Consider the following 17,215-nt stretch of genomic DNA (forward strand, 5'->3'; position numbering starts at 1 on the left):
GACTGCGCTGCAAACTGTATGCTACTGTCTCGTTTACGTACATAGCAAGGCCTCTGACTGTATCCAACAATGAGTTGCGGGACATTTGGTGTTTCCCAGAACTCGCAGACCGTTTCAATAACGGACTTTCCTCCGTGTATATTTTCAAAGGTGGATAAGAATAAATATGGAAATAATGATTATTTTCCACGTGGGTGGTGTTTAGGCCCAGATTCAGATTTTACCCCAAGAAAGCAAATTTGCTCTGTCCATTTCAATGGAAATAAAAATAATTCGATTGTCGCCTCCAGAAATGTTGGGAAAGCTATTGCAAGAAGAAAGTTTTACATTTTCATGTATATCACAGTGAGACCGGAAGCCGGAATTTTGGCCGGTGCCGGCTCTGTATTTCCGGCACACTTCGTCGAAGAGAGGAAAACTATAGTAAAATACTCGTTGCAAGTGACCAAGTTATTAGAAAACTTTTGCCAACTCTACATGCTTTTGCATTGACACTACAAAAAGGAGATAAATAATTTGGGTCAGTAATGCATGCACTAACTGTTTTTTTATCTTTCGTCACAGATAGGATAATATTAAGAGTTTATTTGATCAAGAATAGACAGAGTAGAAATAGAACGATGACACGATGAACATGAGATGCAGAAACTGAAACTCGTATTCTTGCATTTTGTAGAGTATAGAGTGATCGTGAAAAGATATCATGATTAAGATTTGGACTAGGGAAACTCCTTATTAAGTTACATCCTTATGAGTCTGAAGTATAATTTGATTTGCAAGTAAGTGTAACTATAGTGAGGACCCCGCCCCCTCCCATTTCCCATGCGATGGATGATGCTTTTGTTCTGTTCTGCTAGTCTAGAGTAGAGATACCCCTAGAAGTTCTAGAATGAGCAGGCAGCACTCAAAATGAGTGCTTTGGTATATTCATTAATTTTGGGTGTCCTTCCTAAGCAACAATGTCAATCAAAAATATAATCATTCGATTGTTATTCTATTTTAAAGTGAAACTTGTGTTGACTTTCAGACTATACTACTAGAGTCTACTCACAGAGTGCAGGAGATAGTCTGTACTGTATGTTGTCCTTCTGGACAGATTCTGTGCTCACTCAAATTTCAACTTCCACTGAGTTTATCACTGTCAGGTCTTTTTCTTCTTCCTCTTTCTCTCGTTCATCTCTAAAGAGACATGATCTCAGTCTAGTGCGAAAGCTCTCCAGGCTCCCATGGAGTTTTGAGCGTGATCTCTGCCAAAGGCCTAGGAGGCCAATATTTCTTTCTATATTTTCTAAGTGTCTTAAACATGGTCAGGCCTGTAGTATTGTCATGTGGACACTTTTTCTTCTCAACTGGTCTCAACTTCAATTTTCAAATATTATATTGGCCAGGTTACCTCGCTCTATAATATTGAAATAGTGCAGCATAATAAATATAATATGAAATCTCACTTCCGTTCAGTTTCTAACAGTCAATTTCAAGCAAGATCAGTTTCAAAATGTATTATTATAATTGAATACCAGTCATTTCGTCACACGGTCATGTCGTCACACCGGTGCAGTCAAGACGTCACAGTCATCTCATCTCACCCCAAATCCACAAGGTTGAATGTTGAGAGACAATCATTTCGTAGCACACATGATGCAAACATCAAACACGCATTGTCTTTGCAATCGCAAATCAAGATTTTAGAGGGAGGGCCGGGGTGTGTGTGGAAGGAGGGGGAGGCTCTGCTTGACATCGTGCCTACCTGATCAGCTACAGCCTTTCTTAAATACCGTCAAAACTGCCTTAAACGGAAACCTGTCTTAACGGAATCTCTCCGCTCCCCCCTTGATATATTCCACTTTAATTAGCTGAAAAAACGGAAACCTGTTCAACGCGGAAACGGAAAGAAAAATCCACTCCCTTCCGAGGGTTTCACCTGTCTAAGACGGAAAATGCTTTGCCCGTTCAACCGTGATCATTTGAAACTAAACTCGCAAGCTTGGTTCCGCCGGCTCTAAACTTAACGTTATGGCCATGCCGCTGGGCGAGGAAGAGGAGTAGGGGTGCAATTTGGGGGTAGATCTTACCCCATCATGTGAGCCCTGAGCAATGCAGATGGTCTGGGTAGTGTGTGAAATCTCACGACTTTCTGTGAGAGTGATCGAGTTGCGAGCCACTACGGAAACTTTCCTGGTTAGCCAGAAGCCAGAGGTGTGAAATTATATTGACCAATGCCTGCCACCCTGATCGTACGGCCAGCCGAGAAAAGAGTTCCTCGAATCGTTGTTACATGATGACAGTGAGGGGTGGCATTGGTTGACTGTGCTTGTTACAGCAAAGGAGATGTTCAAACGTTTCTGTTTTTAATAGGTCAAACAGTGGTCCTATGAAAGGCAAGCAATGGTGGTAATTGGATAAGTAAGACTGACGCATGTCATTATCAGAGAGAATAGCAGTTGAGAGGTGTGAAGTTTTGGCCACTGCTTGCCGATCGGACAAGCGATCCTTGATCCCACCAGCTGGGCCTTTGAAATCCCCCTCCATCTCCCCCTAAATTCCCCTGCCTAAGACAGAATTTTTTTCTGGCTCCCTTGCAATTCCATCTTACACAGGTTCGACTGTATATTGACAATTCTGTCGAGTCAGATCAACAAAGTTTTCTGGTATTATTATTGATGAAAGGTGTGATTGGCAAGATCCTATTAGATCAAGTTCTGTTAAAAATAAATTAGCTATGGAAATGTGCTATACTGCAATTTTACTAAAAGCTAGACCCTTACTTTCAAACAAAGCTTTATTAACTCTTTACCAGACATTGATTTTGCCTTATTTAAACTATTGTTCAACTATAGAACAGTTTAGTTTGGACAAAGATTTAATTTACATTGATGATTTATATATATATATATAACTTCAAGATAAGCTTTTGGCTGATCCCCCAAAACTCTACTACCAGCATAACAATTTTGGAGAGAGATAATATTTGGAGGACCAGGGATATCTCACTACGAACAAAGCTGAGGAGTTTCTACTCAAATGTGAAGTCAGTCCTGTTGTATGGATGTGAGACATGGAATGCGTCTCTGATCATCTCAGACGTGCATAAAGAGGATTCAGGTTTTCTTGAACAAGTGTCTGAAGAAGCTATGGAGGATCAGATGGACAGACAGGATCACCACCGAGGAAGTATTAAGAAGAAGGAGACAGTGCCCTGTCAGAGATGAGATGGGAAGAAGACGTTGACAATGATGATTATATACTAAGCGAAGTCATCTCGTCCCACATAATTGGGATGTGACGAAATGACCGGTTACCTTATAATTTTACTTTCAGTCCTGTCTCATGCTAAGGTATTTTATTTCACATTCTTTGTTCAATTGTATCCAATTTACAAGATATATATACATATTCAAGACTATACTATATTCATCGCTAGAAGTTTTTAAAATATTGATGATTTCTTCAAACTATATACACGCAAAGCCTAATTGTGTAGCAATTTTCACGCTTTGTGCCTATCCGGGAGGGGGGGGGGGGCATGCACCCTTGTGGTTAAAAAGTCTTGGCTGGGGTCAACAGGGGGCATGCCCCTTCCCTGTTTTACCACATAATTTAATATTCTGCAATTAGGTTTAAATTTTCGTTTAAAAAATTATTTGCGACAGATTTAGTGGTAGTGTATGTGTCACTGTGCACTGGAACCAGCGGCATGTCAATTTTTGGGCGTGTGGAATTATTGGTATCAACTGAAAACTGATTTATTTGCCTTGCTTCCAATGAAATAAATGTCCATCTGCTATCTTGAATAGAACTCAAGATATTTGCAATAGAAGGAATTGAGGTCATCTTGTTTCAGTGGTGAAATTAGCAAGAAAATGGCCACCGAAGTCATTCCAAACTGCTAAAGAGTCCTTGAAAAAATATGAAAAATGGCATATTCTGTGCCTTTAATCATTGTTTTTCAGTAAGATTCACACGGAAATGTGTTTTTATATATGGACTTTTTCTTTTCTTTTTATCCTCCGTTTATACCCTTGTGGGTGTCGCGGGAAGAAAGAGACATCTCTCTACCACCAGCCAGAGAGCTTGGGTCAGGGGGATGCCATGAGTTGTTAGTGTTTCCCTGACTCCATCTATCCAGGTCTTTCTCGGTCGCCCTCTAACCTTGTTGCCAATAAAAAAAATTTATGTAGGCACGTTGTACTGGATGGTGTGTAGGTAATTGCATGAGATGTCCCAACCATTTGATTCTTTAGTGTTGGATGTGATGCATGACATCATTTGTTCTCACCATTTCTCTTGGTCGACAAATACTAACTATGTTTAGTTCCCTGTTGTGTTCTATTACCCTTTCGCACATTTGTCGCAGGGCAAATATTGCGACGGTGCATCCTCTTCCTCTTCTAAATCCCATTTGGGCCTCATTCAGAAATGGTTCAACTTTGTGTTTTGTTCGCCCTTCCAATATTTTGGCGAACATCTTGCCCACATGGCTTAGCAGTGAAATGCCTCTATACATTCCATAGTCTCTCTTACTGCCTTTCTTCTTCCAGATTGGTACTATGACCGCTTTTTGCCAGTCGCTGGAAACTTTTCTTTCTGTCCATGCTTTCCTGAAAGGTTTTTGTGAGCCAAGTTATTCCTGTTTCACCACATGCTAGGATGGTCTCCGTGGTTAGCTCATCTATTCCTGTGCTTTTATTTTTTGGGCTGGTTTTAACCGCTTGTCTGACCTCTGATGGTAGGATGGTTGGTTTTTCTTCCTCTGGGTGACTTGGTTGGAATTCTTTGTTTGTTTGCTTTTGAGTGGTGTTCAAAAATTCTGAGAAATATTCCCTCCGTCTAGATTTGATTTTGGAGCTGTCAATAATGGGGTTTCCTGTTTTGTCATTAATTATAGCTGTTGGGTTGTACGGTTCTTCTCTTAGATTCATTGACTTTACACTTTTAAAAAAGTCTCGTTGTGATTTGTGGCACAGTTCGTTAAGGTGTTCTCCATATTTTACCCATGATTCATTTTTTGATGCTCTAACAACTCTTTTGCAGTTCCTTGTTGCTAGTCTGTATTGTGTGTAGTCGTTTTCGTCTTTGGATTTTATCCATTTCTGAAAAAGTTTCTTCTTTTCTTTGATGGTGTCTTTGACGCTGTCATTCCACCTTGGTGTTCCTTTAATGCATCCTCTCTTAATTCTTTTCTTTCCACATACTTTTATCTCTGTTTCTGTGAGAAAGTTTTTGAAGAGAGTCCATGTCTCTTCAATGTTCATTGCACTGGTGACTTGGTTTTTTAGTCTCTTTGCGATCTCGTCCTCCACTTTCTGCACATTGCCCTCTTCATTGAGTTTTCGTAAATTAATTTTCTCTGAATGTTTCTTTTTCTGTTTTCTCGTGGGTTTTTTTTTCTTTTTACGCATCATCATCACTGGTCGGTGATCTGTATCAAAGGTGATGTTTGGGATTGATCTTGCCTCAGTTGTTTTTGTTCTGTGGGCGATTCGTCTCAGTATAAAGTCAATCTGTGAGGAAATTTTTAGGCTGTTCCGTTTGTACCACGACTGAGTTTGACTGGCCCTGTGCTTGTTAAAGGTATTTGTGATGTATAAGGCCGGTCCCAGAGTGGCTCTGTAGGTCTGACCTGTAGCTGGCTTAGCTTGCACCGTGCTAATGAACGTATACATTGTGTGCCTGAGCAGCGTCGCTGTATGGTCTGTTGTCCGCTGAGCTTCGCGACGCGTCAGACGTGCTATTCAACAGTGTTGTAAAACACATCAGACATGTGTCACAGCCTCGCTTCGTGTTTATTTTCGACTGAAATTCTTCACAGATCATCAAAATCAGTGAGAAGTATGTATTATTAGGTGCTTTTCTGTTAGATATTGATGCTAGCATCAACACTGGACCACAAAATCCCAAGAAATGCACTTTATCCTATATTAAAATTTCGAATCAAGAGGTACCTAGTTTCGACTGTTTGTTTACATTCGTAGGCTTGTGTGCTTCTAGCCTAGTTCAGCTGTGCTGACACGCAGAGGGCGCTCACTTAGACACAGAAGCCAACGTACAGTGCAGCTCTGCTGACACGCAGACGGCGTGCGCTTGGCGTGCTACAGATCCGCTCTGGGGCCAACCTAATTCATACTCTGCACAGAGAGCTAATAGAGGTTCCCCCATTATAGTTACAATCTAGACTGATGTCACTGTGTTGTCCAAGGTAGTTTTCCCATGGTGTCCTTCTTGGGCCTACATGTCCATTGAAGTCTCCCTTTATGATTAGTTCCTCCTCATCAGGTACGCTGTCTATGGTGTCTGCCTACTTCTGAAAAAAGTTTTCTTTATCTTCCCTTGAGTATTTGTTGTTACATGGGGAATTAATTTGGATGATAGAATAGTTTCCCTTTTTTGGGCTTTCTGTGTTCTGATTTTTCAAGATCCTTTCTAATATTAATTCTTTTTCTATAACTCTTTCTATCGTGTCAGGTTGTATTATGGATCCCACACCATAAATTGCTTTCTCTCTCATATCTACACCACTCCATATTAGTATGTAATTTTCATGTATTTTCTTGGTCCCGCTGCCTTCTACACGTCAATCAGACTGTCCAAGTATTGGTATTTTCTACCTTTTCATAAAAGTAATAAGTTCTTGTTTTTGTTTCAGGTCACAGATGTTTAGAGTGCAAATCCTTTCTCTTAATCCTCTAACGTTTCCAAGTTGTTTTCCGTCTATATCAGTACGTTTCTTTCTTCCATTAGTTTTTTAGTAATAAATAATCCGCTGCTGACTTGCTAGGCCTGTCGCAGTTTCACCAGAGCCCTGTTAGCCTGCAACTTTTCGGGGTGTCCTGGGTTCTTTTTCACGACTGGCATAAAGCCACACGGTACTTCGTTGAACCCAGCAATCCCCTACTTTGTCTAGTTTTCACCTCCCGGGACGTGGACCTGGGTTAAGCTTTGGGAGGCTTATATGTACTTAAAAGAGCCAAAAAAAAATAGATTAAAATTTTCTAACTGGCGGAAAAATGCCTGTTTCTCAGATTTCTGTATGTTAACGACCGCCTCATGTCAACGTGCTGCCTCACATATGTATGATCTGCAGCCAAAATTACGACCATCTGACCCCCTAAAGTAGTGCATCTGTGTGCAGGAGAGTAAAAGTTCAAATTTACCCAAAATATAGCTCTATGCCTGTTTAAGGGCTGTTCCTTTTTATAGCACTGGGCCAGGACAACAGAATGTAGCTTTTTTTTTTTTTTTTTTTTGCAATTCAAGGTCGCCGAATCCACAAAAGACACAAGTTTTGTAGCTATATCAAATCAAGATTTTTCTATATGGCAGTACCGCGGTTTTTGCAGGGCATGCAATTGAACTAGCCTTTATGAAATATCAGCCTTGTTCAGGAGAGCAAGAAAAAGCAAAAATGTGTGACATCAAGCCATACGTCTTGTAAATTCTCAATTTTACAAACAAAATGGGTGCAACATTTAAAAGTGATTCATCTACGTAGGTAAGTCAGAGACAATATGTTTCTGATGACAGAAACTTTCTTTCGCGAGATTGTTTTGAGTGCATAGTGCCTGGAAATTCTCTTTTCAGGAATGCTCCAACAGTAATATGCTATCATGCTGGTGTCCCATCGGCCTTGATACCATTCAGATCTCCATGATTTTTATGTCTTGGTGAAGTCATATCCTGTATGACAAATCCTGAATTTTGTCATGTATCTTGACTTGAAAATAGGCCACTTTTTCTCAGAACAAAAGGTTGATGTGATGCACGAATACTAATGTCTTTTATGAAACCAGTAGCCCCAAGTTAGCTGTAAAAGTAAAATAAGTCCTAAACCTAATGCTGCAACATGTGTGTTGACCAGTTTAATAAATTGGTGTCTCAATTAGATCAAACAGATCAGCTAGGTCCTAAGCATTGTACTGATATTCTTCTGATTTGGATGAGTTGCCTGAGAAGTTGAAATAATTCAACTGACACTGAAAAATGTATTATAATTTAAAAGATGTGCTTCTCTAAAATGAATCTATATCCACATTATTTAGCTCAAGAAATGCAATATTACCAGACTGAAAATGTAATATGTAATATGTGTTTTTATGAAAGGAGGATGTGTGTGTGTTTGTGTGTGTCTCTCTCTCTCTCTCTCTCTCTCTCTCTCTCTCTCTCTCTCTCTCTCTCTCTCTCTCTCTCTCTCTCTCTCTCTCTCCCTCCCTCCCTCCCTCCCTCCCTCCCTCCTTCCCTCCCTCCCTCCCTCCCTCCCTCCCTCCCTCTCTCTCTCTCTCTCTCTCTCTCTCTCTCTCTCTCTCTCTCTCTCTCTCTCTCTCTCTTGTTTAAAATTTGAAGTATGAAGGGAAGAATATAGAAAGAACTTTTTAAAAAAATAGTTTGCAATAACAGTGAAAGTGTAGTAATGTGTTCTTTTTATTTTTAATTGTAACTGAAAAAAGGAGAAGACTTAGTCCTTGACAGTTACATATTTGATATCGAATCCATTTGATATTTTCTAAATGAGTTTATCTTTCATTTTCAGATATTCATTCTGTGCTCTACTGCTGCTCTGAATAAAATGTAACAGAGGCAACACAAGGACTCCAGATTTCAGGAAAACTTTGTGTTTGTTTACACCAGCACCATGTCAATCATCAATGTTGATGATGAGTTCAACTCTTATGAAGAAGTTGAACAGAAAATTCAGGAACTTCAAGACAAAGAGAAATTCAAACTATGGAAAAGAGACAGCCGTACCATTGGTGCTGCAATAAAACGAATGCCAAAGAGGGTACGTTCAGTATGTATAGTTGTGAAGCTAGAAAGATGAGTAACTTCCAATATTTTTTACTCACCCCATAAAATAGACTCAAACAGAGTTTTTCCTGTTTGTTCAAATGGTTGTGACTATAATGCTGTTTTACTTTTTCATATTTGTGCTTTCTTTTGGTTTTGTTTCCAAGGCAAGGAAAATAAAGACACTCAACAAGTATTTCCTGTCACTTACCAACTGTTTTTGTTACCAACAAAAATCAGGCTTTTTTTCCATCAATGTAAATATAACTCTTGATTTCCAAACCCACTGAGTGTGTAGGTTGGCCAGTAACCTAAGAAGAAAACTGTTTTACAGGTCTTCAACCCAGAGGTCAAGTACAACGAGCTCCTGTACTGCTGCGTGTACGGCGGCCGGGAGAAGAAGGACGAGCTGCGCTCAATGCGGCAGAGATGTCCCTACCAGGTCAAGTTTCGCTGCACCCAGGACGGCCAGAGACTGCGGGTGGTGTCCATCACACCCACACACAACCATGGACCTATTGAGTACACGGACATGGAGGTGGATAGGAGAGATGTACGTTTATGTGTTGCTTACGGGGGAGTGATTTGATTGTACGAACCCCCCCCCCAATCACCACTCTACCACCCCCCTCCATCCTTCCAAAACTTTCAGTACCCTCTAAATGTCCACCAAACTTTTGTGTTTACCTGACTAGGTGCCATGATTTGAGACCCATAAGCCTGGTCTAATACTGTTTTTTATTCTTATGTAGGACCATATGGGGTGGGGTGGAACAATAAATTGTAGGCTTTCTCCTTTTTCTATGTTGCGTTTTTCCAGCACTAAATGGCGGTCATTGTATTTATGTGTCCTTCTCTTCACTCAAACTCATATCAGTCTTCTCCTTCCTGACCAAAGCCCCTCCCAGGACAGTGCTATTGACTGAGGCCATTCCCAAAGGGGGGATATTAACATGTTCGTATGCACAGTAGAATTGTAAATGGGCAGATTTATCAATGTGCTGGAACAACATAGTTGGAACTACTGCTTTTTCTTTCCTTATCCTTACTATTGTCATTTTGCCTTTACTTCTTTTGTATGTTTATAACTCTCTTGTGAACTGCTATTTCTGGGTGCCTTGATAGTCGAAGCAGACTTTGTACTGTTGAGGCTAGATAGGTGAGCAGAGTAAGCCTGATTACCCGTTTGGAATTCTCTATTGACATCCACCCATCAACGCTCATATGACCTTATGCAGTTGTGAGCGCTGTAATACCTTACTGAAACAAACAAAAATTACTGACCCAATCAGTGAATCAGTTGTACCTCCACCCATCTGCTGTTAGAATAACAGGGTTGTAAACCCCCTTTCTGAAAAAACTAAGTTACATGCTACACATTACTGACACAAATGCCCTGCACCCTGTGTTAAAGGCTCGAGACAATCTGACCTGTGTTTTTTCCAACTTGGCACTTATCAAATAAGGTGTAAAACATTATAGCTGTAAAAGTGTGAATATTTGAATCCCGTTTTCTCAAAATTATGCATCATGGAGTTACAACCCTGTCATTCTAAGGTCACAACTTGTTTCTATCCGACAGTCGTCTCCTCCGTCCCAGCACAGTGATACGAGTGGGGAGGAGCTTCTGGCCGCCGCAGACATCAACATCGAGGACAGCGTGGAAGGTTCCGGTGGCGAAGACTCGATAAACCTGTCGGGGGCCTCGCAGTACTTCAGCCCTGACCTCACTGACCTCACACCAAAGCTATTCTCCGGGGGATCTTTCAAGCAGCCAAAGGTTTTTATCTTTGCTGTGAAATTATGTTATATAAACAAAATTCTTTTTATTTTTTAAAGAAATGCACAGTTTGTTTTCATCTTACAGTTAATAATAATAATAATAGTTTGCATTATTTTATAGGGCTTAATCCTCCCTCTTAAAAAAAATACAGGTCTTTTTCAACCAGGATTAAAAGACAAGAGTGGCATTGCAGGGAGGGGGGGAGTGATGGGGAGAGACAGACGGATAATAATATAAATTAAACGAAATAGTGTGGGTATGGATTTGACAAATGATACTATTGTACTTTTGTTCCACAGTTGCGAGTGATCCTTGATGTAGACACAGGCATCGACGACTCCCATGCCATTATGCTGGCCCTGGCGCATCCCAAGGTGGAAATCCTGGCCATCACGTGTGCCAACGGCAACGTCAACGTGGACCTGGTGTGTGAGAACACTTTGAGGGTGCTCAAGGCGTGTAACAGAGAAGATGTGAGTTTGTTATTGCTGTATATTTAACAGAGATGCAAACGACCACTTCCCCTTTTTCGTTTTTTCTACATCGTAATTACATTGTTTCGAGAAGTCCACCTGTCTAAGACAACCACCCTTTCTTTAACAATGGATGACTGTCTGTTACTGTATTTCAAATTTCTAGAGTGTAGTTTCAGTGCAGCTAAAAATTTTATCTTTGCATTTTCAGATTCCTGTGTATAGAGGGGCGGAGTGCTCCCTTCTCGGTAACACCTCGCAGTTTGAGAACTTCAGCGGGGAGGCATGGAACACGCCAGTTGACAGCAGTCTGGTCCAGCCCGAGCATGCTGCCAACGCCATGATCAGAATCATTACCAACAATCCCGGTAAACTGTGGCTCATTTTGACTCAAACAGATAACTGAAATGTGCACTCTTGGTTTTTTGTAAGAGGCAAATTAGTTTGTTTTAATGGAAAGTACTGATTTTCATGACAAATATTAAGCATTGAAAAAAAAATCCCATTTTCAAAAGGAATAAATGAGTTGAGTATTCTGTGACAAGCTGATTTTAAAGTTCTACGGTCTGTTTGTTGTAATATAAAAATCAAGATGTGATAGACCTTGCAGTTTTGGCCTGACTGATTAAGGAAGTTGTATTTTGAGGAATGCTTATAAACTTCCCTACACACGACCCTGATCCACAAATACCTCTTACAGGGAGATGAGAAGCCATTCTGTGTCAGATGCGACACAGATTTTACCATTAGACACATCGAATGTAACCGAATGTCTAGACTTTGGAGAGATCTGAAGGAAATGTTATAAATGCAAGAAATTGCAAGACATTTTTTCCGTCGTTGTTCCCAGCAGAATTTTGAATTTTATAAAGGCCATTGCTCTTTATGGCAAATTGTAAAGTGAAATTGATACTATTTAAAATTTTTATGTTAACTAGAAAAATTGTTTTAGATCGAAAATATATATATATTTACACTGATTTTTAAACATTTTAAGATTTAACTACTGACCCAAGCGAACTGTTGTGAACAAGACCAACTTGTGTTTCGCGCCCTCATATAACCTTATGCAGTTGGGAGCGCCGTAAAACCCTATACTACTACTACTACATAAACTTCCCTTTGTTCTAAAGCTGCTGTAGTCTATTGCTTCTTCGTCTCCTACTCCTCGAACTAGATCACATCATAATATACTGGGCCATCTTGCTTCCTGCCTCTTTTTACATATACAGCTTCTCCTGAAATGTTAAAGGGGTTGGCCTCAGTTCATGTCTTAGTCTGTGTTTCTTCCCTCCATTTTGTCAAGAACTGTATTAGAAGAATTGTGTGACGATGTGTGTCATGTTGTCCAAGTCAACTGACCCATGGCTATCTCTGTTGACAGGTGAAGTGACTGTGGTTGCCTTAGCTCCTCTGACCAACCTGGCCCTGGCCATGAGGCTAGACTCCACGGTTGGCCGCAAGATCAAAGACCTGTATATCATGGGGGGCAATATCGAAGGTAAGCTTTTCTATGGGGACATTGAAGGTAAACTATTCTTTGGGGACATTGAAGGTAAACTATTCTGTGGGAACATTGAAGGTAAACTATTCTGTGGGGACATTGAAGGTAAACTATTCTGTGGGGACATTGAAGGTAAACTATTCTGTGGGGACATTGAAGGCAAGCTATTCTGTGGGGACATTGAAGGTAAACTATTCTTTGGAGACATTAAAGGTAACCTTTTCTGTGGGAACATCGATGATAAGCTTTTCTATGGGGCCATCGATGGTAACCTATTCTCTGAGGATATCAATGGTAAGCTGTTCTGTGGGGACATTGGAAGGTATGCTATTCTTTCCCCTTCGTTCAGTTTTCTTGTTTCCATGATGACAGGTCAGAGATCAGGGTGCCCGTGATCTTTATGTTTCTCTCATTGAAATACGTCATCAATATTTGGGCCGATCACAGAGATGTGATAGGTGCTCGCTGCTGCTTCATATGTTTTTTTCTTCTATTTTTCATGGCTTTTTATTTTCAATTGTCAATTCTTTCTGCTAACTTTTATAATTTTGAAAAGAAATATATATTGTCAATTCTTTCTACTAGAATCTAGCTTTGTAATAATTTTGATAAAAAATTATATTGTCAATTCTTTATGCTAGCATTTATATATTTTTTAAAAAATCCTATTGTCAGTTCTCTCTGCAAGCTTTTACGATTTGGGGAAAAAATTCCTGTTGTCAGTTTGTAGTGCTAGCTTTTATAGTTTAAAAGAAAAAGGAGGAATTGATTTTGTCACCAGCTCGGGGCAGAATCAGCACGTGTGCCGAGTTCAACTTTTACAACGACCCGGAGGCAGCCCAGGTGGTGCTCAAAGAGTTCATCAACATCACCATCCTGCCCTACGAGGTCTGCCGCAAGTTCCTTCTGCCATGGGTAAGTCTGTCCTTCTTTAGTTTCAGTTCTAGTAAGCCTTACGTCATATAAATGCTGAAGATAAGAGGTGTTACTAGCTAGTAGCATACTTAGAAAAGGAGGAGACATGAGGATGATAGACGTTAGTTAAGAAAGAAGGAACAAGCCACACCAGAGTACCAGTCAACCACCCACATGTCTGTCCCTATGAACATTAGTAGTGCAATGGTTATGGAAATGTCTAGTAGATCCTAATTCTTTACTCTCCCTCTGTTGTTTCTGTCTGTGTGAGTGGTTGAAAGGCCCCACTGGTAGGTCTTACTTCTTTACCCCTCCCCTGCTGTTTGTCTGTCTGTCTGTCTTGCTTTTTCCCTGCACTAAATTATGAGCGTTATTGCGTCGATGTGCTTCTCTTTACTCAAAGAAAAGAACACAAGACATTACTTGTAAAAAGTTGGTCAATGTTTCTTACTCCATTATGTCTGCCCAGCGGGTGGTTGGAAGGAGGGGGCTACTGGTTGGTCCTTCTTCTTTTCTCCCGCTCTGTTGTTTCTGTCTGTTTTTCTTGCTTTTTTCGTACACCAAATGAATGTTATTGTGTTGATTTGCTTCTCTTTACAATTGTGTCAGTAGTCTAATTGTTAGGCAAACAGAATAGTCTTGTAAACATGACATTGTTGGTTCAGTGTTTGGATGCTCAACGTAGTATAATGGTGTGTCCTCCACCTCAGCATTCCTGGCGAGTGGTTGGAGGGTGCCACTTGCAGATCCCACTTCTCTTCTGTCCCTTTGCTGTTTCTCTCTGCCTGTCTGTTTTACTTTTTCCCCGCTCTTAACTCTTTTCCTACCAGGCCAAAATCCACCACTGGCCCAGGGCTTTTCCCTGACCTATTTTTACACCCCTACCCCACCAAAGGAAAATGTCAAAACATCCAACTAAACACACACAAATCATATCAAATGGCTCATCAAACTGAAGGTTAAAAAATAATCTATCAGATGGTGATGCAATGTTGAAGATTTATTCCAGTTATATTAGTGTGGGGTTTCTTAAAATGTTTATGCAATATCAAAGATGTCATATGAAATCAACAATTTTCCTGCTTTGAAAGGTCATATCTAAAAAAGTACAACTACAGCATCATTCAAACTTCCCAGGTATGTTGCCTCAAGTAATGCAAAGAAAAGCTGAAAGTTATGTATATGTACCTAATATAGAAGTGAAAATATGAGACATATACTGAAATGGGGGGAGTGCTTTTTACGTTTCAAAGGGGACCCCAAAAAAAGCGCTGAAATGACTCAAAATCGCCTCTCAGTGCTATACAGTCGAACCTGTGTAAGACGGAATCGCAAGGGAGCAAGGAAAAAATTCCGTCTTAGACAGGGGAATTTAGGGGGGGGGGGGTTCAAAGGCCCAGCCGGTGGGATCAAGGATCGCTTGTCCGATCGGCAAGCAGTGGTCAAAACTTCACACCTCTCAATTGCTATCGGGTCTGATAATGACATGCGTCAGTCTTACTTATATTTACTACCAGTGCTTGCCTTTCATAGGACCACTGTTTGATCTCTCCTTTGATTCCACCCTTAGCCCCACCCACCAATGCCATCAAGCAACAATGATTCAAGGAACTCTTTTCTCGGCTGGTCGTACGATCAGGGTGACAGGCATTGGTCAATCTAATTTAACACCTCTGGCTTCTAGCTACCCAAGAAAGTTTCCGTAGTGGCTCGCTACTCAAGCACTCTCACGAGAAGTCGTGAGATTTCACACCCACAATACCCTGACCATCTGCATCGCTCAGGGCTCACATGATGGGGTAACATCTACCCCCAAATTGCACCCCTACTCCTCTTACTCGGCCAGCGGCATAGCTGTAGCGTTAAGTTTAGAGCCGGCGGAACCAAACTTGCGAGTTTTGTTTCAAATCAAGGTTCTGCATGCAAAGCATTTTCCGTCTTAGACAGGTGAAACCCTCGGAAGGGAGCGGATTTTTCTTTCCGTTTCCGCGTTGGACAGGTTTCCGTTTTATACAGGTAAATAAAGAGGAATATATCAAGGGGGGAGCGGGGAGATTCCGTTAAGACAGGTTTCCGTTTTATACAGGTTTTCGTTAAGGCAGGTTCGACTGTATTTTCTTTTGAATCCGCTAACAAGAGGTCTATTCTATTATTTTGAAAACATGGATGGTCCGATAATTTTGTGTCTTTTCATTAGTGGATTGGAATAGATAGCGAGCCACTCAAGCCGTATTTTGCGGCTCTCGGTCCAGCTAGGCCACGTAATGACTGTTGTTGTGTCAAATACACTTAACTTCTTTTTTGTTTTTGTATGAGTTTTAAGGCTCTTGTAGTACAATTAGGTTAAACATGTGCAGAAGATTAGGGGTGATACAAGAGAGTAACGAACATAAAGAAGAAAAAGGGGAGAGGAGGACAATAGATGAATATACTTCTTTTTACTCAAACAAAACTGCTGTCTTGGTCCTCAGGACTTTTTCGACATGTGGATCAACGCCGGGACCCAAGTGTCGGACTTTGTGAAGAGATCCGTCCTGGAGTCGGCCAAACCAGCCCGCGCGGCCGGCCGTGAGGGCTACCGCTCGTGCGACGGCTACGCCATGGCTCTGGTCATCGAGCGCTCGGTGGTGCAGAGCGCCGAACCCGTGTACATCACAGTGGAGCTGAGCGGCCAGCTGACCCGTGGCCAGATGGTGGTGGACTGGGACGGGCTTCTCCAGCAGCCGTGCAACGCGCTGGTGGTCAAGGAGCTAGATGTGGACAAGATCCAGTCACTGTTTATGCTCATGGTTAGGCCTACAACGACAGGTGGTGGTATCGGTGGCGGTCTGACGCCGCACAGCAATAAGCAGGTCACCGACAGCAGCGGCAGTAGCACCAACGGTATCGACGGCAGCAACAGCAACAGCGGCGGCAGTCACAGCATCTGTGGGAGTGATTCAAATAATAACCTCGGTAGCCGCAGATGATAGCAGCCTGTTTGAGGTTTGAGCTATGTGTACGCTTGTGGGGGGGTGGGTGGGATGGAGGGGTGAGCACGTGATGTGATTTTTGTCCAAGTTGACGTGTTTGATTTACTTGCTGTGATTTCATCTGACCTTGAAATCATATACAGAACTACTCAGCTCATTCCTTTAGACCCTAAGGATATGGGTGGTTGGTAGTCACTCGGGTGTGGTTTGCTCTCTCTTTCCTATCAAATATTAATCGTCCTTACCTCTCCCCCTTTTCCTTCTATGTCACTCTCTAGTAACACATCTAATCTTCAGCTCTTCGTCGCTTCAGAACTATTTTGTCCAAGGTGCCTTCTTTATTGAAGTACACTTTGGACAAAATAGTTCTGAGGCGACAACTTGTATGACCTATTTGTGTTGCAAGTGCTGTAAAACTCTTACGAAAACCAAAGACTTCTGAGCATGTGCTGCCTTTTCCCACCTGTGCTTCTAACACACACTTCGGCTCTCTGTGGTGTTAATTAATCTAGCAGTCGAACCACAGGGACTCAGGTGTGCTGGTCCTGTAAGCTTAGGACGGGGGGGGGGGGTGCTCAAAGTTTTATATTTCTCACTTTAAATGACATCACACCGCACTACTCTCTTAATATCGGTTTAGATAACTCACATTGCGTGCTCGTTCCTTTATCCTTGTGTGTTTCACAACTGGGCTGAATGTCGAAAAGTTTGATGCTTTTAAAAAAAAACAACTATTTTTTACGTCAGTTCACATGCTTGACTTTGTGTTCCCTAAAAGATAAATGTGAAT

At 41.3% G+C, this 17,215-nt stretch overlaps 1 protein-coding gene across 1 annotated transcript; it reads left to right on the plus strand.

Moving 5' to 3' along the window:
* The first annotated feature begins 222 nt into the window (after positions 1 to 222).
* LOC101855713 (uncharacterized protein C1683.06c) lies at positions 223 to 16,670 on the plus strand. The gene is made up of 9 exons (XM_005094929.3): positions 223 to 520; positions 8,525 to 8,773; positions 9,113 to 9,331; positions 10,361 to 10,558; positions 10,861 to 11,034; positions 11,246 to 11,402; positions 12,419 to 12,535; positions 13,320 to 13,453; positions 15,925 to 16,670. The coding sequence occupies exons 2-9, from the start codon at positions 8,627 to 8,629 to the stop codon at positions 16,420 to 16,422; spliced, it is 1,644 nt and encodes a 547-aa protein (XP_005094986.1). The 5' UTR covers positions 223 to 520; positions 8,525 to 8,626; the 3' UTR covers positions 16,423 to 16,670.
* The last annotated feature ends 545 nt before the right edge of the window (positions 16,671 to 17,215 follow it).

Source organism: Aplysia californica, unplaced genomic scaffold (assembly GCF_000002075.1).
Source record: "Aplysia californica isolate F4 #8 unplaced genomic scaffold, AplCal3.0 scaffold00091, whole genome shotgun sequence".
Classification (NCBI taxonomy): domain Eukaryota; kingdom Metazoa; phylum Mollusca; class Gastropoda; order Aplysiida; family Aplysiidae; genus Aplysia; species Aplysia californica.